At 44.0% G+C, this 26,489-nt stretch overlaps 1 protein-coding gene across 1 annotated transcript in view; it reads left to right on the forward strand.

The window, feature by feature from the left end:
* Positions 1-26,489, forward strand: part of BCAT1 (branched chain amino acid transaminase 1) — a 110,317-nt gene that overhangs the window by 69,894 nt on the left and 13,934 nt on the right. The window contains exons 3-8 of the mRNA XM_019515633.1: positions 6,246-6,446; positions 9,176-9,286; positions 10,280-10,399; positions 15,024-15,187; positions 17,537-17,679; positions 25,970-26,055. Coding sequence (XP_019371178.1) covers positions 6,246-6,446; positions 9,176-9,286; positions 10,280-10,399; positions 15,024-15,187; positions 17,537-17,679; positions 25,970-26,055 — 825 coding nt within the window. The remainder of the gene's footprint in view (positions 1-6,245; positions 6,447-9,175; positions 9,287-10,279; positions 10,400-15,023; positions 15,188-17,536; positions 17,680-25,969; positions 26,056-26,489) is intronic.

Consider the following 26,489-nt stretch of genomic DNA (forward strand, 5'->3'; position numbering starts at 1 on the left):
CAGGTCGGTATTGGCTGATAAGGCTCGCTAAAAATCGGCTATCAGTATCAGCCTAAACAATCTCTGTCAGTGCACCCCTAAAGAAAACAAATGGGAGAAGAGAAGGGAAGTAGAAGGGTAGAGGTATAGGCTAGAAGGTTTGAGAAAAGTACAGGAAGAAGCTTTAGGAAAGAGTGGACAGTACTAATGGTAAAAAATAAATATATTTTTAAATGTTTCCTCTTGAAGTTTTTGTATCAGGGACAATGAGAGTGATTAAACCTGCCTTTTGCCTGCCTCTGTTGATAAAGCCATGATTTTGCCACAGCAGGTGGAGAATTCATGGAAAACATCCATTTGAATAAACTCCATGACATTTTGCAAATAGATGAAAAATGCAAGTAATTTGTTGAGTGTAAAATTACATGTCAATGCCTAAGCGCTGACAGCCAGTCAAATCAGTGGGTGTCTCGCACAGGAAAGTATGCATCACTTTGCTGTTATACGCCTGCATATGTAGTTCAGCCAGTGAGATTTGTAGCTGAGCAAGGAAGTGAGTAAGTGGTCTTGAAATAATGAGAAGACACAAAATGGGTGTAGTATTTCTCTCAGCTGAGAAATGAAAAGAATCCAAGGGACATATTTCATGAACGTGGTGGTTTGACTCTTTGTACAGCATGTAATGTTCTGTGGATTTCAAATGAAAAGCAGGCTGTGACAGGCTCCTTGAAAGTGCCTCGTGGAAATGGGAAGTCCTAGAAGTTCAATCTACAGAAGGTTAGACAGAGTACAAATAGCAGTGACTGAAAGAACAAACTCATGGTAGAACAGAAGTTTACCGACTTAGAGAGACTTTTTGCACTGTTAGTATTCCACTTCTTGCCATAGGGAACCTGACTATGAAAAGCAATTTGGAAAGCTCTTTGAAAAATGTTGGTGTCAAGCGTCATTTGAATCAGTTACAAAATATGTATTTACCAAAGCAATTTGAAAGTCACATACATGACCTGAAAAAAACAATTGAAAAATTGTCTGGGGCTTAGTCTTGTTGAGGGAACAGATGATGAAGACTGCTCTGGCCCTGTTGACCTTCCCAATGAATAGGGAAGGAGAGTTTGGAACTTAAATGCAGTCTGTTAGAAGAAGCTTGTTTAGAAACCATGAACTTCAGAATGGTGAGTCAGGCAGTGGCAGTAGTGCTTCAGAAAGATAAGAGTCCTTTCCGCTAGATAAAGTAGATAAAGCAGCTACTTTTGCTGACAGTGTTGTATATATGTAGTCCAGAGGGGTTTAAAATGTAATAGTAAAATGCATTTGTCTTCCTAACATGAAGTGTACGCACTGTAATCCATAACTGATATACGCAAGCACGTGGGCACATTTACGTTGTGTGTCGTGGGCACATTGGTGTTCCAGAAACCGCCTGGAATAGATTCAAATAGAGTTGGCAACCCTCGGTGCAGGTGGATAACCAAGGATCAGTTGCAGAGAAGTAAGTAGCCTAAGAGAAAAGAGGAGCTACAGAGCTTCAGGCAGGTATCTAGGGTAAGATGCCCCTTCCAGGAAGGTAGCAAACAGTAGGTGAAGGCCAGCTGGGCAGATTGTAGCAAATCAGAATAGGCTGAGTATAGCCTGGGATGCACACCAAGCCATAATAGCTCTTGCAAGGGCCAGGGGACCAGTGGGCTGAGAGGATGGACATCTAATAGTTGTAGGCTGAAGCAGCCCTGCCAGGGCCAGGGGCCAGCAGGCTGCAGGAGCTGATGTTATGATAGCCAGAGGACTTGGTTAATGGAGTCTGAGGAGAGGTGGGCAATTATTTCCACTGGAGGACCGCTTAATGAGTTTTGGTGAGTTGTCAAGGGCAGCAAGCAGGGCCGTCCCGGGGTGGGGCACGAATTGAGGTGACTGCCCTTGGCCCTACGCTTTAGGGGGTCCTGTGGAGCTGGGTGGAGCTGTGGCTCCGCGTCCAGCCACTCGCTCCACACAGCTGGGCAGAGCAGCTGCTTCACGTCCAGCCACTTGCTCCCCTGCCACTGCCACCACTGCTGATGGCAGCAGCAGCTTCTTCGGGGCTGGGGTGCATGGGATCGGAGCGGGGGCAGGGCTCCACGTGGGCTAATTTGCCTTGGACCCTGCACCCTGCTCAGGTTGGCTCTGGCTGCATGGGTAGCCCTGCCCCTTGACAGGTATGCCACCCCCTGGTTGCCATCTTGGGGCCAGAAGTCCTGCCTCTAACCCCTGACCTTTGCCACCAGAAGTCCCTCCCCTTGCCCCAGAAGTACTCCTTGGGGGGGAGAGTGGAGTTGTTATCTGAACCAGAAAAAAAAATCATATATTAAAAATCAAACATCTACTATAACGTATTTTAATTTTGTTACAAAAGATATTTTTGTCTTGATTTGTGCTTGTGTAGTGTATATAGAGATGACTGCATAATAGGTCAAAAATAAAGTCTTACTCTTGTGTTTTGTGTGTGGGTGTGTGTGTGTGTATGGTGGGGTGGGTGTGCATGTGGTTTGTGAGAGGGTGTGACGGTGGGAGGGTGTGTGGGGTATGTTGCAAGGTGTGTGTATATGGGGGGGGTGTGGGGGCAGGGTGTAGGTATGTAGGGTGTGAGGGAGGGTGGGGGAGTGTGGAGACACCCCACACACTCTCCCCCATGGGGCACAATCTATGCTGCTGGCAGCAGCAGCAGAAAACAGGGGCCCTTTGGGGCACTCCTGGCCTGTGCAGGTGCTGCCACCCAGCGGCACATGGCTCCAGCCAGAGCTACACATTACAACAAGGAGCTCAGCCCGCTGCCTGCCTCTATCACAAAGGACTCTGCAGCACACATGCAGCTCCCAGTGCTCACACGCCATTGGAGGAAGCCCCGCACAATGGAGCTGGCTGCCTTCCCCACTCCCTGCTACCACAGAAGCAGGGGATAGGGCCCCTCTGGTGGAGTCCCGGCAGCTGCACATAGTAGGGAAGGAAGCCGGTTCCAGCATGCGGGGCTTCCCTGGTGGTGCATGAGCGCTAGGAGCTGTGTGTGTACCATGGGGAATCCCTCATGATAGAGGCGGGCTGGGCAGGCTGTGCTTCTTGTCACCATGTGCAGCTCTGGCTGGAGCCATGTGCCACCAGACAGCACTGCCCGCGTGGGCCACAAGCACCCCAAGAGCCCCCATCTATTGCTGCTGCTGCCACTTGTGGCAGGGGCTGTGTGCCATGGGAGAGAGTGTGTGGGGGTCTCCACAGCCCCCTACCCTCCCTCACACCCACACCCTGCCCACCAGAGCCCTGCATTCCTGCCAGGCCAGCCCCAAGCTCCCTGCCCCCACCTAGCGCCCCCATCTAGCTGCAGCTCCCTCCCACCCCCACTGCTTCCCTACCTACTGCCTGGAGCAAGCACTATAGCAGGAACAGGAGGAGGAGCCACTGGATGCCAAGGAAGCCAAGCAGGTCCCCCTGGTGGCTGCAGCAATGGCAGCAGCAGCCCTGCCCAGAAGCTGCATGCCAGAGTGTGAGCAAGGCATGGGGGCTGGGCAGGGTACAATTGGTGAGCACCCACAGGCCAGATGGAATTTCCTGGTGGGCCAGAACTGGGCCACAGGCTGTATTTTGGCTGCCCCTGAGTTAAAGCAAGACCCGTGAGGCATGGGCATGCCTATGGCTGGAGGCCATAATTAGCACCAGTGAGGCATGTGTGGTTTAGCTAGCGGCTTGGGCCCAGAGCTAAGCAAGAGAAGGAGGGATTAGAACAAGCAATTGAGGCTAGTTAGGTTTAGCTCACTCTGAATCTCCAAAAGTGGCCTCCCAAATACATGCGTCATCCAAAAAGCCTAGAAGGTGAAGACAAGGGGGTAGCTGTGAGAGGCCACAGGAAGTGAAGGTAGACACAGTCTTAATTATTGGTGCTCCTTTTGACCTAAGCAGTTAGTATTTGGGGCTTCACAAAGCTGTTTCTGTTTAGACAGGAAATGGGTGGGGCGTGTCAGGTGTATTTCCGGTGCTGTGGTGCCTTCAGGTTTGCACAAAGGCTGGACATAGTCGATAAAATAAAATGGCCTGAATCATGGAGATATCTAAATTAAAAGTGGTCTTGAATTCAAAGGTAAGCGTGACTACCTAACACCTCTGAAAAATCACCCTGCTTTGATTTCGGATATTGAAGGCTTTGGTAAGTAAGAAGAATATTTGATTACATGCTTGACTTTTGAGTACGTGCTTAAAGTTGAGCTGTTGCCTAACTGTTTTCCTAAATTAAGGCATACATGTAAGTAGCTGATTTTGAAGTGACCATCTTTCAAAATTCTGATTTTTTTTTGATCGTGTGTCTGTTCTTTTCAATGTCTGTTTTGCAGTTGGTTAATAAAGGGGATATTATTGAAAAGCTCCTGTGTTGGTTTCAGAAAAGCTTGAAGCAAACTGTTCCCTTTAGAGAATTTACTGTCTGCAGGCTAATTTTTACTATAAACCAGTGATTCTCAAATTTTTTTGGACTCAAGGTATCCTTTGTTAGACTTAAATCACCTCTTTGAAAATGCCAGCCGTTTGATTTCACTTGTTTTTTGACTACAGAAGCTAATAGAGCAATTCTTCTGTTGCAAAGACTTCAGAAAGACCCCACCCAACACCTTAGAATGGTTTTGAAACTCTGGATTTCTTTTGAAAGTCTTTTGGTTTATGACATGAATCTTGTAGGTGTGTAAACCTACCAGTGCTAATATTGTGTGGCTCACAAGGGCACCCTTAAAAGGATCTCACCCCAGACAGCTGCAATACTGTGGTTGTGAATCACTGCTATGAAGAGTTAAGAGCAGTAATTGCTGTTTCATCAATTTATTTGTTAATGCAGCCTAGCTAATGTCCCATAATATCTAGACAGGGCCTGTAATTGGTGATGGTTTAAAACAGGCTTCTAGCTATTCATGTGCTTCAGCTTTCAGTTGATTTCACATCTAAGCAATTATGCAAAATAATAATGAAAATAGGCTAGTGTTCATTAACGATAGCTTGAAAATTAGATTGTGCAACCATTGTACTCTTAGAAGAGGATGTTTTAATGTAAGTCTTGCTCTTAAATTTTGAGCCAGAATTCATCTTGCTTCCAAAAAAAATTATCCTTAACCTGAGAAGTCAAGACCTTTGCAGAAGCCATGACAGCAAGTGTTGAACCTTAGTGGACATTTGAATTTATTAAACAGCTGTTCAAAACGACGGAGCTGCTTGTCTTTCTCCCACCTCATGGAAGCCACTTATCTTGTAGAAAGAAACAGTTAGTTAGGTTAGTCTGAAGTCAGGCACAAGGTAGGGTAGACTGGCAATTTACAGATGAACTAAATAAGAGTCACACAGCGTGAACTTTCTTGAGCCTGCGCTTACTTCATCATATGTCATAAAAGGACATGGACAGAGCAGTGGCAGTGTATCAAACAGAGGAGGATTTGAATATGAAAGACAGGCAAGGAAGGAAGGGAGAGGAAAGTGGGGTACTGGGTAGAGAGGCAAACACATAATAAACCCATAGGGACAAAAAGGTCAGAAAAGTTAGTCCAGGTAATGGGATGAGAACCTGCAGTCTGTGTTTAGACTATACTTAATACAATCCAGCCTGAGGGTCTCTTGTTCTATGATTTTGTATTGAACCTCATTTTTAAAATGAACGTATCTTGTAGTCACAATCCCTTCCTCCTTTTTACCTAAGAGCAAATTCCTTTTCCCCACTGAGTTGGTTCAATTTGACTGAGTAGACAATTTGTGGAACGGACAGGTGCAGAAAATAAAACCAAGCCTCTGCTTCACACTCCTCTCCATCCATTTCCTACTGTATACAACCTGTGTATACAAAAGAGTACCAGCACCACAGTTTCCTCTTCTTGCCTACCCTTCCTCCACATTGTGATTCAGGGAAGAATAGTCCTTTTCCTCTTGGAAATCACAGTCTTGTCTTGTGTGAAGTAATCTTTACCCTCTGCATACATACAGATTTATAGGGGAATTACTGGACTATTTATCGAAAAGATTTCCATCCATATATGGAATATTTTCCAATAATTATTTTCCTTTTCTTAAGGAATGTTAATAATTGTAATGCAGAGTGTTCTGTATGTATGTGCATGTGTGTAATCATGCATGTTTTTGCTTATTTCATATAAATAATCTTGCCCACCTCTTAGTCGCTTCTGGATTGCATGTTTGTACATCCACAGTGACTGGTACATAAGCATTTTAATTCAATATGGTTTTTATATTATGCATTTGTTTCACATTTTTTCCAGGCTGAAGACTTAATTATTACCCCGGCAACTACTTTCAAGGAAAAACCAGACCCCAATGGTTTGGTGTTTGGAACTGTGTTCACAGATAACATGTTGACAATCGAATGGTCTTTGGCTTCAGGATGGGAGAAACCTCATATTAAGCCTCTTGAGAATCTTTCGTTACATCCAGCCTCATCATCTCTCCACTATGCTATGGAAGTGAGTACTGAATGAGTTGGGAATTTACCTTTTACTAAATTTTTGAAAACGTAATCCTGTAATATAAGTATTGCCACTGTCTTAGTTGCACATGGCTAACACATGGCTGAATTTTGCTGTGCTAACATTGGTCTCAGTCCATTGGCCTTGGCGGAGTTACCTTATATTACACTTTTGTGTAACTGAGAACTCTCTTGGCCCATGGTTTCCAGTTCATTTTACCATATACTCTGTGACACTGAAGCATGCTGTATTACACTCCAAGAATGATTTTATTAATTTGGGGGTGGGGCACAGACATTATGAAACCGATAAATCCTTGAAGATCTTTAGTTTGGACTGTAGGATCTGCCTAGCATGTCTTTGTTTGTGACTTCTGCTAGCTACCTAGTTCTTTGGTAGCTTCATAATATTGCAAATGGTGTGTTGGAACAGAGAGAAAAAGCAAGGAGTTGCCTATAAGAAAGTGAAATATCACAGCTGGAAGCCAGCGTGGTGGTGTTTTAAAAAATACCTAGTAATGAATGTCAACAGTGGTCTTTTCTATGTCATTGGAGCAGCTTGCTCTGTACTCTCATTCATGTCAGAGCCTCAGTAAGGTACTTTGAACGGCTTAGGAACACAGGGTGAAAACATGCATCCTGATTCTCCTCCCACTTCAATGTAAACTGTGAGAGACTCTACCAAGTCAGTAGAATTACACTGGTGTAAGAGAAATGTAAGTAAAGGGAGAATCAGGTTCATGACCTTTTCTTTCTGTCACTGGGCTAATGCCTACCCTACTTTTATTTTTTCCATTCACTTATCTAACCTTCTGGGATCTGTACTAATGATTATAGATCTCTGTGGCTAAGGATTCTAGCGACAACTCTTGACCTGCCCAAGAAGCAGGCAACCACGCTGGAGTCCCAACATTATTTCACTCATAGTAGCCTCTTACTTCTGGCCCAGTCTGGAATCATTGCTAATATGAATGTGCTCTTACTTTTTTTTTTTTTTTTTTATTTTACCCTTGTTGCATCACGTTTCCTCTAGCCAAGAGGACAGACAGAGGAGAATCTGGTGTCAATGCTGTGGCTCAATGAATACACAGTGGGTATAATAAAAATGATCAATTTGGCATTCCCTCCCTTTTTCTCCTTGCCCTCCATGATACACTTTGATAGCCTGGATCTGCTAGCTTCCAGATCCAGTTCTTGTGATGTACATATTTGTAGCAGCAAACCAGAAAGCAACTGCAGCTGTTGCTTTCCTTGGAATAGAGCATTCCTGAAACTGTCATTGGCTTCCTTTTTAACAAGTGAAGAGTTTACTGAGCTTTGAAAAGTTACAAAAATCTGTTCTGGGCGGGTGAGAGGGGGTGTGGAATGATGTAATGATGTAACAGCTTGAGCAAGCATTGTGTTTCAATAGCAATTTGATTCTATTTCTGTCAGACTATTGGACAAAACTTAGCAGTAGCATTCCTTCCTCCTCCCTCTCGTACAGATTCTAGCAAATGCATGTTGTGAGGAAAAACTCTATAGTAAACCCATTTGGCATTACAAAAAATAGCTTATAGCTGGTCCAGTACAAAATGCAAGTTTCCATGTCATCAACTATGCTATGACTTATTAAAAGTGCTTTTTGTTCTCTAGCTACAGTGTCCTATTCGTGACGTGTGTGTGTGTGTGTCTCATGTGTTTAAAAAAATACTTCTTAATGGGGAGAGCATAGTCCATAGCAATAAGAGCAGCATTGAAGGTGAGAAGTCCTAAGTTCTCATTTTGGCTCTGCTGTTTAACTGATGGGTAGCCTAGAGAAATTTGCTAAGGCTCTGTTTATATTGCAGTTGGGCTGTCTTAAAGCCTCAGATAGACCTATCCTATTCTAACCCTTATGGAAAAGTGCTGTATAATTTAGGACTACATTAAAATTACTCTTAAAAACACAAAGCTATTTTCAAGCTCTAAGCTGTACTATAGAGCTTAGTATTGTTTTGGAATCATCCTCAAATTATCAGATGATTTTAGTAGTTTTCTGGCAAATTCTTTTGGAAGACCATGGGCCAGATTTTCCGGTGTGCTTGAAGTTGCTGAGTTTAGCCTGTAAATTATCAGTAGAGAATGTATCTCAAAGCTAATTGATCTGGGTCTAGCACCACCTGTCCCCTTTTTTAGAGTAGATGTGTATTGAGGGACAGACATAAGTTGAGGTTTGTCCCAATTGCTGCTGAAGTAGTGCAGGATCAAGGCATTGCAACTGCCTCCCTTAATTCTTCTCCTGTCCTGTTCCCTTACCCCTGTACAAATGCACGCTGGGCTGAGCCCTGAGGCAAAGTTATCATGTTACCTTAAATTCTGCAGGCATTTTCTCTATTGTTTGGGGTCAGTCCTGACATTAGTCAGGTTACGAGGGGATGGTTAAGTCAACCCCATGCTACAAATATTAAGTTGTAGCCAGATTTCATTATAATTGCTAGCTCCCCTGATACTGATATGTTTATAGCATACTGAAGGCTAGCGCAGGAATGAAAACACTCCTTAGTCTCACCCAGGTATTGTAAGGACTAATTAGCCTTTCTTTATACAGTGCTTTGAAGATGTAGTGCTAGAGAAGTGCTAAACGCTTTCATTTCCAATGGGCATGTTCTGTATTTTTTTCACTGGTCATCATGCAATAACCTTCCATAGTGATTGTCTGTATCTGATTCTGTCTTTTTCCCCCCCCACCCTTCTGGCTTGGTACAGCTGTTTGAAGGAATGAAAGCTTACAGAGGAGTGGATGGTAAAATCCGCCTGTTCCGCCCCATGCTCAACATGGACCGGATGGCACGGTCAGCAAAGCGAGCCACGCTGCCAGTACGTAATTGAAGCACGTTTTAACCTCCTTATGCTAGGAAAGTATTTTTATTTTTAGGTTGAAGCTCTGCAGCAGCTGTAACTCTCGCTGAACACCAGAGCTCTTCATCTCTATCGTTATAGAAGTTCAGCCGTGGGAAAGTGATCACTTCAGGGAGCTACTAAAATCAATTCTGCCACGAACTCATCAACACAAACATGCAGGCTCTGTCTCTGCATCCTCTCCTTCCTGCAGAAAAAAGTGTTTGGGGATTTACTAAATCTCGTTAGAGCTGAAGGCATGTAATACAAACATTCATCTGAGCATTTATACATAGGTAGGTAGCCAAACTGTGCCCTCTCCCATATAAGCCCATACAGTTCCCCAAGTCAAATTTAGCCCGGCATCCCTAGTGGCTAGGTCTGCAAGACCCAAGTTTTATTCTTAGTTCTGCTAAGAGTTTTTGACCTTAGCTGGATGATTTCACATCTCACAGCCAACCACATATTCTCACTATGCTAGTGAACTTCATCAGGGCAGAAAGGTACCTTTCTAGTACTTGCACGCTGGCCTGTGCATTTCCTGCCATCTCAGTTATCCAGCTTTCTGGAGGCATTTTCCAGTAAAGTGGGACATCAGGTCTCCTTGCTTGTTCATCAGTCTCTAGAAAACTCTGAAGAAGAGCTGGTCTCCACACTTAGGGAACAAACGGAAAAGTTGAGGTGTACCTCTGTGCATATTGAGCTTTTTTCTAGTGTCCATTGCAAGCTGGAACCATAATTGCTCATCCCACTGTTTCCTTGCTTGTTTTTGGACAATACATTTCCTAACTGCATGAAGACACTCAGGATAGTTCATTTCTGGGGTGGTTACAGCCACAGGGCCCTTGCATCCATGCTTTGTCACACCAATGATAGTGGTATAATTTTGTGGACCTCTGTATCCTGTCACCCTGATTTAAAAGTTCCCAGGAGTATGTTTCTGATAAATCTGGGTTCTTTCTTTATTTTCAGTGTTTTGATAAGCATGAACTCCTAGATTGTATCCGGAAGCTTGTGGAAGTGGAAACAGAGTGGGTCCCCTACTCAACCTCCGCCAGCCTGTACATCCGCCCTACGTTGATTGGAATAGAGGTGGGGAAAATCTTTTACTTTTTTCAGTTGTATGCACATGTTCATTGTTTCGTTGTTGTGTTGTCCTACCCTGGTTTGGCACCCATATTCTGGCACTAAGCTCCTGACAGACATTCGTTTAATGGCACAATCAGCTCTCATCTGTGATACCAACAATCACATGTCTGACCATGCAACATGTGCATGCAGTTTTTGGGAGGAGAAATCAGATTTCAGTTCTGCTCTTTCAACTTGCCAGTATAGGGGGAGCTTAAGATGGACCTTTTGTTCTGAAACTTACATCACTGGTTTTACAAAGTATTTGGTATAACATATTTTAAACAAAATCTTACGAGGCAGCAATTTGGAAATATTGAAATATTGGAAACTGTAATGGCTGTATGGCTGCATTTTGCATTTATATGTTTGCGAAGATACACCTCAGCCCCAAAGTAATATTTGTGCACTGTCTTGTATTTGCATGCTCAGTGGCTGTGTCTACACATGTGCTTAACTGTGGAGTAGACTACTTAGCTGTCAGAGATGGTATTATCTTATGGCGGGGGAATTAACTATGATTAAACATATGTGTAGATGCTGGCTTCTGGTATAAAGTGTGCCCAGTCAGCCCGGCAGCAGGGGGCCAGACTATACTTCCAGCACCCTTGTGCCCCATCCAGCTTCTGCCATCTGATGCTGCCACCGAGAGCCTGGGACTGACCCCCCATTCCCAGTGCCCTCAACCTTGGCATAAACTTCTCTACCCCAGCTCAAATTGCTGCTGTTCTGGGGGCACATGTAGACACAGTGCCCAGGAGTAGTTTACTTTGGCTCAAACTGCTCTGGAGTGTATTGCTTCAAATTAACTGCACATGCAGATGTACCCACTAATCACTACTTTCCTTCCTTCCTCCCTTCCCCATTCCCTTCTCTTACTGTTAATGGGCAGTTTTGACCTTTCCTGTCCTTAGAACATAAATACATCTATTTTTCACCAATTGACAGAGAATAATGAATTGGCTAACAAGTTCATTTTGTGTGTTTTTAGTTGCTTGCTAAAAATGTCTGGCCATGCTATGAGAACAGCAGACTTGGGAAGAAAAGACTGCCTGATAGCACAGCTAGAGCTAAACTGGTTTGCACACTTCAGAGCTGAAAGTGAAAACTGTACCACTGGTAAAATACAAGATAATTTCAGTGATAGGAAGAATTGTTAACTACAGTGTTTAGTCCTAACTCTTTATTCTGATCTTTGCATTATTCCAATTTCTGCCCACCTGCTTTTCACTGTTAAGATTCTTTTTTGCAGTTGACTTAGAGTTCACTTATGTTTCCCACAGCACCATCTAGTGGAAATATTTGTTCAGGTTCTTAGATTAAATGTACATTTTCTCTTAACTGTGAACAATTGCAGTGCACGCCCACCCACCTGTGTGTGTGTGTTTAAAGAACTTAAAGTTTTAATTGAGGTTTTGTAATAAAAAACATACATAGCATTTGTCTTTAAAAATGAAATAATACATGAGAATGGGTTATATGGGACATGTTTACATGTATTCAGTGACTATGGTCTATGCTATTAGGGCTTCTTCCAAACCCCAAGAGTAAATTAAAGTTATTCCACCATGAAGGACAACTTATAATCTCTGTCTTATGAGTGAACCTATGTCTTACTTCTGGATGAAACTTACCTCAGTTGCTGTTCCCCTGTAGTCATATGTTTGTATGCACCTACACAAATTGCTTGTGGATGTAGATCCCTAATGTCTATAAAATGAATAGGGAATAAAGAAGTGATTTTTATGAACATTTTCCTTGCTTGTCACTTCTCATAAAAGGGAAAACTTTTATGGTTCACTAAAGCACCAATGCCAGAATCAATATTCCCAGCTCTGTCCCTGACTTGCTGGTTGCCACAGGGCAACCACTGTAGGTTGGTCTTATAACCTCCACCTTTTATAAATGGGAGTAGGGGCTTGATTTTAATTTAAGGTGTATAAAGCACTTGCAGGTCCTAATTTGTAACATTGTCAATATTAAAAATCACGATTTGCAATTTTTTACAGAGGTTTATCATGAGAGGGCTTTGGTAGGCAAGGGAAGTTCTCCGATAGGGTTTATACCCATGTCAAACAGAGAAATACCCTGTTCCCAGAATGCCTTTTCTTCTTTATTTCTTTTATTCTCTCCTTCTATAAATGGACGTCATCCTTGGAGGCGGATCAACTGTGTTGGGATATGTCCAGGCACAGATGATTCACTTCATTGGGTGACACAGATGTCACCTGTTGTCCTACAGGGTTGAGCCTCTGCCACTCCCTGGACTTAAGGGACCCAGTCCTACAGGACAACAGCATGTGAGAGAACCTCAAGCATTTGTGGTGAGGTAAGGGGCATGGACATCTGCTTGAGCTTTGTGCCACCATATAGATTTTTATGGTAGTACAAAGGCAATGTCTATTTGCAGTGTCTGATTCACATAACATAAATAACAGGACTTTGTCATTTATATCTGTATTTTGATACTCTACTTCAGTTGCCACTGAGCAGCATCTGGATATTACTTATATTACTTTTTTCAGTTAGCCATTTTGTTGAAGTGCTGGGAAATCAAAAATGGCTTCAGTAGAGCTGAAGGAAGCTTATCTGAATCTTCCAGTAGTTTCATGGCCTCAGCAGAACCCTGGGATTGATGTTGGGCTGGTTCATACACCATCTTGATCCCTTGCAATTTGACCTCTAAGTTTTTTATAACCGTTATGTAATGGTTGCCCTTTTAGAAAGAAGGAAGTACTGCTGTCCTTATTTGAGTGATCAGTTTGGCTGACAAGAGAGAAGATAGATGCCCAGTTTAATTAGATCTAAAATCCCAGCACACAGCCAGGTTTTTGCCACTTGGAATCCTTCACATTCCTTCCCTGGGCACCTTCCTGGTTCCTTCTCATAGGTTGCACACTGTGGGCTCCTGTACGTATGCAGAGAGGCTGCTCCACCGTGCTGTAATTATAGCATGTTGGAGCAGACTTGATTAATCTGTGGTAATTACCAGACTAATTAATTAGCAGACTCCAGCGTCACATGTCCCCGTGCTGAAAAATGGTGGTGGGGCACTTTAAACTAAAGCACATTGGATTAGCTTTAGTTAAAGTGCCCCACTGCCATTTTTCAGCATGGGGATGCTGATACACGTGATGCTCTGGGCACTTTTAATCAGTGCGGCTTTTAGAGCTGTGCTAATTAAAGCATCCACTGCCTCCTGGAGCACATCTGTAAATGCCTGGTAACAGCAGCCATGTCAGGGTTCCTTAAGGTATTGCTCAGGAGGACTTGTTGGATTGATTTGTTGTGTACTGTGGTGACTACACATGCCAAGATGTTTGGGTGGGCCATTTGCTGAAAGTGATTCCTCTTGACACAGAAGTGACACCTGAATATTCTCCAGGGAGACAGGTTTGGTTCAGTTTCAGGGGGATTTTGTAGTAGGAAGAAACCATCAATGATCCCGTCAAACAAGTCTGCTGTTGTGAATACACCTGAACCAGAAAACGCAGGTTAATAAGATTGTCAAGCTTTTTCCTTCAAACATTCAGTGTTAGCATTCAGAGCTAGTCACTTGGCAACAAAAATGTTACCTATGTGGCAAGCTAAGTGAAGATAAACAGGGCTTTTCTTTCTTCCATCACTGCTTAGATCCCTAAGTAATGAGGTGGCATTAACAAACCAGTTTCCTGAAGCATCAAATGCTTTGCTCCCAACAAACAATTTCATGCATCTGATTAGGTATGCTAGACCTTGTGGTTGGAGTTCTTCTATGTGAGGGGCAGGATCCATGATTGCTTGAGATTTCAACTCCTGAGGCTGAAGGAGTTGGGAAAGAGATACAGATATCTAATCAAGTCAGAGAACACTTTATTCTTTCTATCTGTATTAGAACCATTCATGTGTCTTTTGCATGAAGTGTAGCAGCCAGTACAACAGTTCGAAACAATGGGTGGAAACAGATGTTGTTTGACTCCTCATTTGTGCCGCCTTAAAAAATCGTAAGGTGGCACAAATGCTGAGCAAATAGACATCCTTGCCTTTTGTTGCACCACGACAGGAAAACTTTATTGCAGCAGACATCTGCTACCTTGTGCCACTTGCCCTACTCAGCTAGTAGGGCTGACTGGGCAGGGGAAAACCCTGTTTTCCCCACTGCATTAGACCAATGGCATGGGTCTGGGCCAGTGGGGAAAGCAGGGAGCTCACATTGCCTCTTGTCCTGCACTATCAAGAGCGGGATGGGAGGCAATGTATGCTTTGCCCAGTGAGGCAGATCAGCTGTGCCCTGACACATCATGGCACAGCTGAATTCCTCCATTCAGCGATGTTTATTTGTAGCCTTAATTTGAGAGAATTAAAATAGCGTGCGGGTGACTAATTGTGCTAGTATATGGTGGCCCCATTCTTTTTTAGAAGTGAGATTTTTGGAACTAGTGTAAATCGTGTTATTCCATTGGGGCCCTTGCACAAGTTCCAGGAGAGGTGTGTGGGCACCATCCTAGTGCAGTTGCTGTTAAAGTGGTAATTCAGAAAGCCAGTGTCTAAACCCCCAAGTAGAGAAGCCAACAAAGCAAGAATGATCTATGCATACTTTACTTTGCAGCCTTCTCTTGGAGTCAAGAAGCCAACTAAAGCCCTGCTGTATGTCATACTCAGTCCTGTGGGCCCTTACTTTGCAAGTGGAAGCTTTAATCCAATATCCTTGTGGGCAGATCCAAAATATGTAAGAGCCTGGAAAGGAGGAACTGGGGACTGCAAACTGGGAGGGTAAGTCAGTCTGATTGTACATAAGCATTAGCTTGTATGTTTGACTCTGTTTCCTTTTAGCGAGGTATTTAACCATGACTCTGATGCTGACTATCCTTTAAATGTAGTATATGTAGATATAATGCATGCTAAGTATAGAGACAAAGAGATTTCTAAAACTGAAGTGATAACAAATTGTGAGTTATTCTTCAGTTGCCTGTTCTTTGTTCTGCTACACCAACCCTACAGGATATTTCATGAGAGCCCTTTGCAGAGTGAAGAACTGGGACAGTCAAGTGTCCACTTTAATATTTTGGCTGCTCCTTTTGCAGACTCTGATGCATCACTGAAGTGGTATTTTCAGTGTCATGCAGTGTACCAACCTGCTGCCAGCTGGCCAAGGGAGAGCTTGATTGCTATTTTCCATCCTTGGCAAAATGTTCTGAGAAGCCATCTGTGACTGGCTTGGAGAATATGGGAATTCAGGGAAAGTGTTAGAGAGATCCAAAGGTGGACCTGTGATCTGACAGTGCTCTGGTGTACCAAGCAGAAGTCCCAGGTTAGGCAAGCGCCTTCTGTTAATGTGCTACCTGATAATGTACTAGGCATCTTGGACAGTATGTATTTTGGCTGTTACCACAGCAGAGTAGCTGGGATTCTGGTTAAGTATGCAGTTTTGATGTGGTTAGATAATAGACTTGCTTATCAAAGAAAATAAATGACTGATCCTTGTTTTGGAAGACATTGATAACTTTCTTCTCTGAGAGTCTTTTAGATGCAGAAAGCTAGTAGGAAATTTTCCTCTGATTACCTGGTTATGAAATACAGTATTCTGGTATGATTTCAGCTTTGTTAGTGAGCAAGAAAGCAAGATAATCCCATGGCTGCAAAAAGTTTCCTCCACCCAGTCCTCCTTTTTGTGACTCATAATTTCTTTTTGTTGTCTTGTTATTATTTTTTAAATTAAATTATTGTTGTTGTGCTACTCCAAAAGAGAGTTGACCTGGAAGAGAGTATTAGGAATTCACACTGACTTGAGTTGGTTTTGAAATAGTGACTCAGAGGTGAATTCATCCTGTTACCACAGCCCTCTGCTATCACATCCTTCCCGTGTCTTAGACACATACCCTTGTCACTGTGTGTAGCTGCTGGTTAGGAATCCTGTTAGTATCTGAGATGTTGGGAGTATCAAGATTTTTTTCAGCAGAGGCCACTGACAAAAGTAGTGAATGAAGGTATGCTCTTTAGTTAGATTTAGTCTGCGGACAGCATTTGTAAAGAGCACTTACTGTTTATGGTTATGACATTTCCCAAGTTCCTTATGCAGCTACTATGCTTGTTATCTCTGAACAGATATTGGTTACTAGTAGATTGCCATCTCCCCCTCCCTTCACTTGAGATGAATTGCAAAATGGCACAGATAGAATAAGACAGAAATTTTTAAACTCAGGTTTGTGGATCATAGTGAGCTGCATGGGAAAGTATGTTTCTCCAGGATTCCAGCTGCTACATGGAATTAAAATAAACCCAAGAAAAATGCTATTTTTATATTTCTGTCTGATGCACCGCACAAAATTGGATAGGAAGGGACAGAAAAGGATCTCCTTCACCACCCAGTAGACATCCAAAAAGCAGATAAACATAAATGCGATCCTAATCAAGTCCCAGAATAATCATTTGTGCTTCTGCTTTTGACCATCTTAGCTTTATGACTGAGCCAGAAAAGAGCAATGAGGAAAACCCTTTTTGCATTAATGTTTTTTCAAGACTTTACCCAGTGGACAGCAGCAACAGAGACAGCAAAAGGGCAGAATGGTGCCTGCAGAGCTAATATATCCCATGACTCCTTGCTGAACTGCTCTAGGTATTCTGCTTCTACAAGTGAACTTGCTTAGATCCATTTTTAAATGCATAAAACCTGAAGTGTTGAAGCAGTTTACTGGATAATATATAAGTTGTGTTGCTTGTGTAAACCTTTGAAGAAGTGTCAGAAGTTACATCCACATCCCAGGGTTTTGTGGAACTTCCTGGTTGTTCTCTGTCTTTCTCTACAAAGCTTTACCCAGACAGTACAGACACTCTTATGAAGTCATATGAGATGCTGATGATTGGGTATCCCTTGACTCTGCTGAGTCCTTCAAAGTTCAATGCTTGTAGAAGTAAAACAGCATGTAGACCATCCGGTTAAGTGTAATTATGTCAGGGACACTCAGTGACTTTTCTGAGTGTTTTAATTAAAAGACAGATTTTAAATCTGGGCACTGAAATTAATATAACCTGTTTTTAGGAGAAGGGAAAAAAAGTTTTGTCAAAAGATAATATCTAGTTAGGCACTGATAGCTTTTTTTCTTTTTTCTCCCCTTCTGAAAGGAATTATGGTTCTTCTGTTTATGCCCAGCATGAAGCCATAGAACAAGGGTGTCAGCAGGTTTTGTGGCTGTATGGAGAAGATCATCAAATAACTGAAGTTGGAACTATGAATCTGTTCCTGTACTGGAAAAATGAAGATGGAGGTATAGTAATATGCAGCATTAAACTTTTACCTGGGCAGCCAGTTGTGATCTCATTGTCAGTGTTAATGGCATCATTATTATGTGAACGAATCTACTTGCAGCCTCAGGTTCTGGCCCAAAGAATGCTGTTCTACAATGCTTCCCTTTCTGTTTTAATGGCAGGAGGGATGTTACTCCCACCTATAGCCCAGACACTTGCACTAACCCACACAGCTGTTTTTCAGAATTCCTCCTGTAATGTGTGGTCCAAATCTAAAGGGCACAAATTTCTTCCAGAGAAGTATGGCTTGGAGTTGTCCCCTAATGAGAGAGAAAGGGATCAGACACTGCAGCCTTACAAAGCCATTGTTCTGTCAGTACTACAGTTCTGATTATCAGTAACCTTACAAAATGCTGTCACTCTTTAAGTAGGAGACTGAGAGCCAAACTGTTGGGCTCGTGTTTCTAATTTCATTGGTGAGATTTTTGGGCAAATCACTAAGCATGTCTATGTAAGGCGTGCTTACCCAGCTTAGAAAAATGCTTTGGGCACATCCAGACAAGCTCACGTGTGTGGTTTGTGCCAACTCAGACCTACTGGAGATGCCATAAACTGCATGTGGTGCACATGCAACTATTTACCATGCTGCAGATTTGATACTGGGAACTCCCAGTATCAAAAAAAAAAAAGGAAAAAAAGTGGCACAGTGCATGCTCCAGGAATGTGCGCCAGCAGACACAGAGGCTTGGTCCTTCCAGGAGACACTCTGGCTGCTGACCAGAGCATCTGTCCTCTAGTTCCACCCCAGCTCCTCCAGCATGGCGGGACCCAGGAGGAATGGGGAAACAGCAGTTTTCCTGAAGCGGGGCATTTTGCCCCACACCAAAGTGCATATGCAGGGGCTTGTGCAGTGGCAAAAAGTAGTGCCACAAATTTGTGCCGCTGCTTTTTTTTTTCCATGGTAAGTGTATGCCCCTGCATGTGGGGACACACTTTTTGAGTCCAACTCTTGGCTAAACCTATATAAATGAAAAGTATCGTGTGATGATAATGATTGTATCACACTAGACATTCTTGTAACTGGTGGGGCAAATTTGTGTGTATACATTCAGTGGAATTACAGCAGTGTGGAATTTGGCTCATTCTGCCTAGCAGAAGGACAGCATGAAAAAGGAGATAATTAGAATTTGATGTTCTCATTGTGCTTTAACCAGGAATATTCAGGAATTATCCAGCTGCAGTACCATAGTGTTCCAAAGATCTGCCAATCATTTGCATTACCAGTGCACAACTGAATAGTGCTATTGTGACATGGTTGTAACAAATATTCATATCTCTTAACAGAACTGCTGTTCCATAGAATATGATCATTACCACTGCAGGGGTTATTAGCTACCTAGCAATGTATTAATTAATTCCTGCTTATGATCTAGAAACAGATGAGTGTCCCACAAAAAGATTCCCCCAAAGAATATTAAAAATACACATCAGTCTATAGTTGCCTGTACTTTTGCATTGTGGCAAAAGACTGCTGTAATACTCTATCACTTCCCAAGGGGTAATAATTAGGTGGTCCATATTTTTGTTCCATTGTGTAAGTACTGCAGTTGAGAAGAGGGAGAGACCTTGCATAAAAATAGTGAGACTTGGCACTCAAAACCGCAGGCATCAGAAAATACATCTCATTGCGTGCTTTTTAGAGCATACATGCAGCTTGTGTACATGCTGCGTTTTGCATAAAATAAGCCAAGGCCCAAAATCAACAACACCTTTACTAACGCATTGGATGAGGAGTCATTTCAGCAGTGCTTCCGATGATGGTGTAGTTTTACTGCGAGCTATTGATGGATCACTTTAGCCACTGTAAAGAAAAGAGGTGTCCAATATTCCAGGCTTGAGCAGGGAATGGGGAGCCTAGTAAATGTCTTCTTCATAATGATTCAAGTAAGAGGGAGGCAGCAACACAATTGCTAGTAAAGCTGCCTGACACACTTCATGGTGTTCTGGTACTTCTGGTATTGCTCTGCTGAAGCTTATAAAGTAGCTACGTCTAAGTGGCTGTTATTACAGAAATAAATGACTGCAGTTGCTTTCATTTATTAAATTCTACTTGCAGCAGTGACATATGTGAGGAATGGCAAAGAGCCAGGATTGTTTCCATGTTTACAAAAGGTAAAGCTTGATCCATCTAAGCTTACATTTTCAGAGCACACAATGGTGCTGAAAGACAGCAGCCATCGGGAGTGTGTCTCTTTCTCCTATTTGAAAGGCCTAACTTGCAAGAGTGGAAGACCTTAAAATAAATGACTGGTCTAGAGAATGAGGGCTGGAAACTATGAATTCTGGTTTTATTTCCCGAAGTACATTTTTTCTGAATTCTGGTTTTATTGAATAGCTTAGTGTCTCTGTTGACCCCTCAGTAAAATGGAAATCATAATTCATAATACCTACTTCAAACAGGTGATGTGAACCTTAATTACATTAAACCTCTTTGAAACTTCAGACCGTGTCCTCACGAGCAAGCACATGCCTGTTGAAGTATCTCAAAGAAGTTTGAAACACCGCAGGAGGCACACCAGAAATGAAAAAATATTTCCTGGACTGCAGACATACAGCGCAGGCTCTAAGTTTGATACCTGGAAATCCCAATATCAAAAGAAAACACAGCAAAAAAAAAGCAGTGCAAGGCATGCTCCTGGAGCATACCCCAAAGCAACTGGAACCTGGGTCCTTCAAGAAGATGCTCTAGCACCCGGCCAAAGCTTCTCTATGCCTGCTGCATGCCTCTGCTACTCCATCACGCTGCCTCAGCGTGCTGGAGGAAGTAGAAGTGGGACAAGGCTGGCACCAGTGGCTGGGACACAGGCTCTGTCTTCACTAAGCAGGAGTGGGAGGGGAGGGGACTGTGAGGGGACTGTGTGGGAGGGGTGAGTTCCCCCACCTGCCCTCCTCATGGCACACAGCCCAACCCCCCACCTGCAGCAGCCAGCAGTGAGCCCTCACGTCCCTTGTGGCCTGCTGCAGGCAGAGTCCCCTGGCAGTGAGCAACACCGCCTGAAACCTAGGGGCTAAGTGTGGCTCATGGAGTCGGCTCAGCCCACTGGTACATGTATACAGAACTGGTTTGACTCCTACTGCCATTGGGGCTTGCAGCACTGCAGGCAGGAGCCACGCATCACTGGGCAGAGCCAGCTTCTGCCTTAACATGGTGGGCATGCAGAAGCAGGAGCCAGCCTGGCCTGATGGTGCACAGCACTGGCTGCAGTGCCAGGACCCCCCAGTGGCAGCAGGAGCCAGCCTAGTTCTGTGTGAAGGTGTGTACCTGCCGGCTAGGTCGGCTCCGTGCGCCACACTTAGCCCCCAGGTTTCAGGCAATGCAAGGGTCCACTGCTGACTGTTGTTGCTGTAGGGTGGGGTGGGGGGTGCTGTGTGCTGTGGGAGGGGCAGGCAGGAGACTCACCCCTCCCACACAGTCCCCTCCAACCCCACATAGTCCCCCGACACAATCCACCCACAAACCCCATGCCCATGAACCCACACCTTTGGGGCCAGGAGGACACACTTCAACCGTTCAAAGCAGGCCACTGTAACGAGCAAATCTTCTGGGTGATAGCTGCCCAGATGGCAGAACGGGGACACCAGAAGACATAACAGCAGTGACACCCAAAGGTCAACTGTGCAGCCATGGCCCATTGGTAGCTAGCCCAGAGGCTCTGCTGGAGTGCCCATGCCACAGCCCAGGTGGCCGCGCACTCTCTGCCTGGGTCTGGAAGGCACACAGTCATGGGGCCTTGGGTCCAAGGAGGCGCATGGTGTCACAGGTGGCAGCAGGTCACAGCCAGGCAGCAGCCCCCACTGCCAGACTGCAGCAGTGGGTAGAGGGTGCAGGGGCCACTCTAGGTCAGGGCTGCTTCAGCAGTCCAGCTGGCACAAGGGGATAGTGTCCCCAGATACCAACTGTACAGGCCTCAGAAGTTCCTGAGGGCAAATAGCACCTGTGCTGGCCCCATCCTCTAGTTCCCCCTGGCTGAAAATCTGGGAGGAGCTGGGCAGGGTCATTTTGCCCCAAGTGGTACAATTTGCCCTACACCAAAGTGCATGTTCGGGCACATTGTACCACTGGCACAAATTTGTGCTACTGCTACTTTAGCTGCTGCAAGTGCATGTGCCTATATGTGTGGATGTGCCCTCAGCTGAAAATCCTTGAAGAACCACTCAGTAATAATATTTTATGTAAATAAAGCTGGATAATTGTACATCTTGTCTTCCGTGACAGCAGTGATTTTAGAGGAATAGATTTTTGGGGGAGGAGTGGGGGGGTTTGAAGGTAAAGGGGGAGCACATCAGAGAGTGAGTGCAACAAATGTAGGGAATGGCAAGCAAATGTAAAAGGAAGATGGGGTACAGTAGCAATCAAAATGTAGAGGAAAGGAAATTGTCAGGGGAACTGGTTGGGGTTGAGAGTAAGTGAAAGGAAGCCATGCAGGAAAGGAGGGACACAGAAGGAACGGGACACCAGGTGTTTATATAATAGTAGGGTATGGATTCCCAGAAGTACACCTGATACCCCCCCACACCCCATTCTGTCATGTTTTTATCTTGTTATAATTGGCCTACCCCAGGTGTATAGATGCACTTATGTAAGAAGGACAGAAGCTTATGCTGTCCAGCAGAATTCAAGGCCTGATTTTAAAGTCACTTAGATTGTAAGCTCTGCAGACTTGGGACTGTCTCTTTGCTACAGATTTGTACAGTGTCTAGCATAGTGTTTCTTAAACTGGGGTACATGGATGCCTGAGGGTAGGAAGCGAATTTCTAGAGGATACATGGGACTAGATGCAGAAGAGAAAGATGAAATATAGATTGAGGAAAAAGAAGAAAGTGAAAATGGAGAACAACTTCATAGTATCACTTAATCTGTTGGAGAGGTGACAATGAGAGGTTATTCTTCAGAACACAGAGTAGGAGTCCAGAGCATTAAAGCCAATTAAATAGGGATATGCAGCCCAAACAAGTTTGAGAACCACTGGTTCAGCACATTGGGTAGCTGGGTTCTCAGTGCTACCACAGCAGTAGTAACATAACAGTAATAATATAAGCAAAAACAAAAAATAAGACCCCTAAGGATATTCCATGTTGGGGTCTTCCTCATACATGCTAATGTAAATCCTAGTGTCCCCAGTCCATCAGATCACTCAAAGATAAACTGTCAGACCATTTTCCTTGAGATGAGCAAACTGAAGCCATATGGAGCCAGTTCTGGTATCAGTTCACAAAGAGAATTAGCATTTTGGCACATGGTGTCATCCTCTCTGTCTGGTACCCATGGAAGCAGATGCTCCTTTAGCTGACCCCAGGCTGGTAGATGTGATATGTACACTCGACAAAATTATATAAAGCAAGCAGTTTAAAGTGTTTTGCAGACTCCCATACTCTATCAACTCATGCTGTTTGGCAGCTGGCCTGGCAAATTTTCAGAATAACCCAACATAGTCAGTGCACATTGTAGAGCTTAGAAAGATCCAGGCCAACCATTCTGGATAATATCTCCAGAGGGGGAACAGTACCAAGTGTGTTGTCACAGGCTCAGACACCACACTCCACATTATTTTCTCTTTTTGCAACTAACTAATGATCAATTTTGACAATTCCAAAGTTGGTGATATCACAAACACAGAGCTTTGGAAGTTTCTGGTCAGGTCAGAGCTGTGGATCCTATGTTCTGTCACTGGCCAGCACCAGATTCTTCAGTGGTACAACTGAGAAGGAAGTTACAAAGTAACTTCTCCATCAGGGTAGCTTCTGGTTAGTGCCCTCCAGTTTACTGGCTGTGCCAGGATATAGAGCAGGCAACCCTGGGATGTGTTTGCTGGAGGCTGTCCAGTGTTATGATGGACTAATAGGCAAAAGGAGGGCTAAGAGAAAGAAACCATTGCTGCATGTATCAGTCTGCCTTTGATCAATTATGGACACTACAGAGAAGTCAGCCCCCAAGCAGCAGGTAACCCTATTCTGAGTGCATTGTACCTTCTACTAACAAATATCTGAGTTGTTTCTATGCTTTGGCAGCATTTGTGTAGCTTGTCATGATAATCCAAATGTATAGGACATGCCCACTTTCAAATTAATATTTCAGGTTACATAGGAAAAATAGGAGCCATTCTCTTGGACCATGGGAAGAAATACAAGCATGAGTGAACTGAGGCAGAGAAGCAAGCAATGTATGTGTCTTAATGCATGGTGGCATAAGACATTGTCTGTAAATATCTTGAGGATGCTGGATACAATGAGCAGGTTAATTTTGTATATAGAATTGACATGTCTCTGGGATGGTTTGGGAATGCCACATCTTGTATCTATGCAGGGGAGTTAATGTCCCTGAAGTCCCTTCCTACTCTGTGATTCTAAAATCACGTAGGATACAGACTAACTCACAGAGGAGTCTGAGGTGCTTAGAAGAGAACACGGGGAAGCCTGTTGGAGAACTGAAATACTTTTTTCAGGGAGCAGGTACAGAGCACTGTGTAAAAATCTGGATCCATTTGGAGTGCTGAACATCTGTCCCAACTTGAGTCTACCAAAGATTTGGATACCTCTGTTTGCATATTCTGCTAGAGGCTGCATCACTAACTTACTAAATGGAGTCAGAGAGCAGACAAGAGACTGTGCATCCTAAAAATATTCATACTCATAATCATCATCTTTTAATTTGCTACATCTAGTCCCAGGGAAGTCATTGTGTTAGCTTTTACTAAGTGCACAATTAAATATGTTAGACACATTTATTTAAAACTGCCTTTCTTTTTTCCACACTTAGAATACCCAGAGCATACAAGCCTGTTTTAATCAGAGCATTGGACTTGCTGGATGTGTCTGTATTCCATGCAGACTATCCCAGACAGGTTGAGGGAAGGTAGCAAAGGAAAGATGTCTTCAGCTGATTGGGACTGTCAGAGATGCAGACTTCCTCTCCCATGAAATGTCATATAAAATATGTGTCTAAGCCTCCCACCAGAACGCCAGAGTTTGTGGGCATTAAAGAGAGAGGGTTATGTCTTTTATCTCTAAGATGTCATTTTATATCCAAGCCAGATTGTAGATGGAGGAGTACAGAAAGCTTCCATACCTAAAGATGACCATTCAGCAAGTCTTGCAAAGTGAGCTTGATCCATAGCTAGGTTTCACAGAACAGTCTACACAGCTGTCACTAATTGGAGCTCACACTGGCAGTCTTGGTGGAAAGGCCCAGGGCTGAGCAGATATGAAGGATGACCTACCTTCTTAACCTTGCTTTCTGCCCACCAGCTCTGGGCTGAGACATGGTGGGTAGGCAGCAGTCTAGTGTGTACTGAGCTCCTGCTTGTAGCTGCTCTTTAGATGCAGAGAGATGTATTAAGTGGGGACATTAAATGTAAATCGTATCAGCTTATTGTCATCGATGTCAGAGATGAGGAAACTTCTAATCACTCACTACATGTGCTTCTCGTCAAACCCAGAACAGAAAGGTCCTGAACTATGACCCTCACTTGTCTAGCGAGTTACCCTCGAAAGTCCTTACAAATGTTTACTAACTAAACATAGTGTTATAATAGCCATCAAGCATGGGTGTCTGGTGCCCCTTGAGTCGGGGGGGCGGGAGGGGGGCATGTGCCCCCCCCGCAACACCAGTCAGCAACTGGGAGGGGGCATCCCCTGCGTCCGATTTCACCGTAAAAGTAACTGCACTGCTTCCAGAACTCCTGTGGCCACTTCCGGAAGCAGCACGACCGCTTTTGCTGGCAGCCCGACTGCCCGGCTGGTGCTCGTAGGGAGGGTACTGGTGCTCCTGCCTGCCCCCCTGCCCACTGGCTAAACAGGGAGCACGGTCCCACAGGGTGCACCGGCACTCTCGGGGTACACGTGCACCCCCTACACATAGCCCCTGCCACCAAGCAGATTAGAAAGCCAACTTCCACTTGTGCCTCCTAAGCCTGAGGTTGAAGATCCAGAAAGGTTAAATGATTTTCCAGGATCATACAGTAAGTTGGCAGCACAGCCAGAAATAGAACCCATTTCTGTGCTTTGACAATTAACTGTGCTTCTTTCCCAGTCATTCAGATATATGCATGGGTTCAAATTGGCTAGCATCTTGTTCAGACTGAGCTTGTGCCATTTGTACTTTTCTTATGAATTACTAGCGATTGTTCAAATCTGACTGTTGGTACATGGCACTTGTTCCCATATGATGTTTCAGCTATCATATACTGCTCTTTTTATTTGGCTATTGTTCATTTACATTGGGACTTTTGTTTTGTGCTTTCATTTTAATAGAAGAGGAGCTGGCAACTCCACCATTGGATGGCATCATTCTTCCTGGAGTGACAAGACAGAGTATTTTGGATTTGGCACGCCTGTGGGTTAGTGTTTGCCTTGTTCTTTAGTCATAGCAATTTTAATGTTCATGAAATAAGTAGTTGTGAAAATAAGTCACTCAAGGTGTTTGAATAATGTTTTGTGGTTTCAGCTGATCTGGATAACTCCTTTACACAGAATGGGAAATAAGGGAGCATTTTAAATGACTGTCTCAGCTATACCGTCAAAATACCAACACGCATCCCACAGAACAATGTAAACTGTTTTTTATAGGGGTGCACTGATAGAGATTTTGGGGGCCAATACCGATAGTCGATATTTAAGGAGGCATATTGGCTGATACCAATCCAATACTGCTGCCTCTAGGTAGTAAGTTCAATGTGGTGGAAGGGGAGGGGGGACAGAAGGGGCATGAAGGGGCAGATCAACGCCCCCTGCAGTGAGGGAGGGGGCAGGGGCAGGCACTGTCCGAGGGAGG

The sequence above is a fragment of the Gavialis gangeticus genome, unplaced genomic scaffold, assembly GCF_001723915.1.
Source record: "Gavialis gangeticus isolate Ggan-Ray unplaced genomic scaffold, GavGan_comp1, whole genome shotgun sequence".
NCBI lineage: Eukaryota > Metazoa > Chordata > Crocodylia > Gavialidae > Gavialis > Gavialis gangeticus.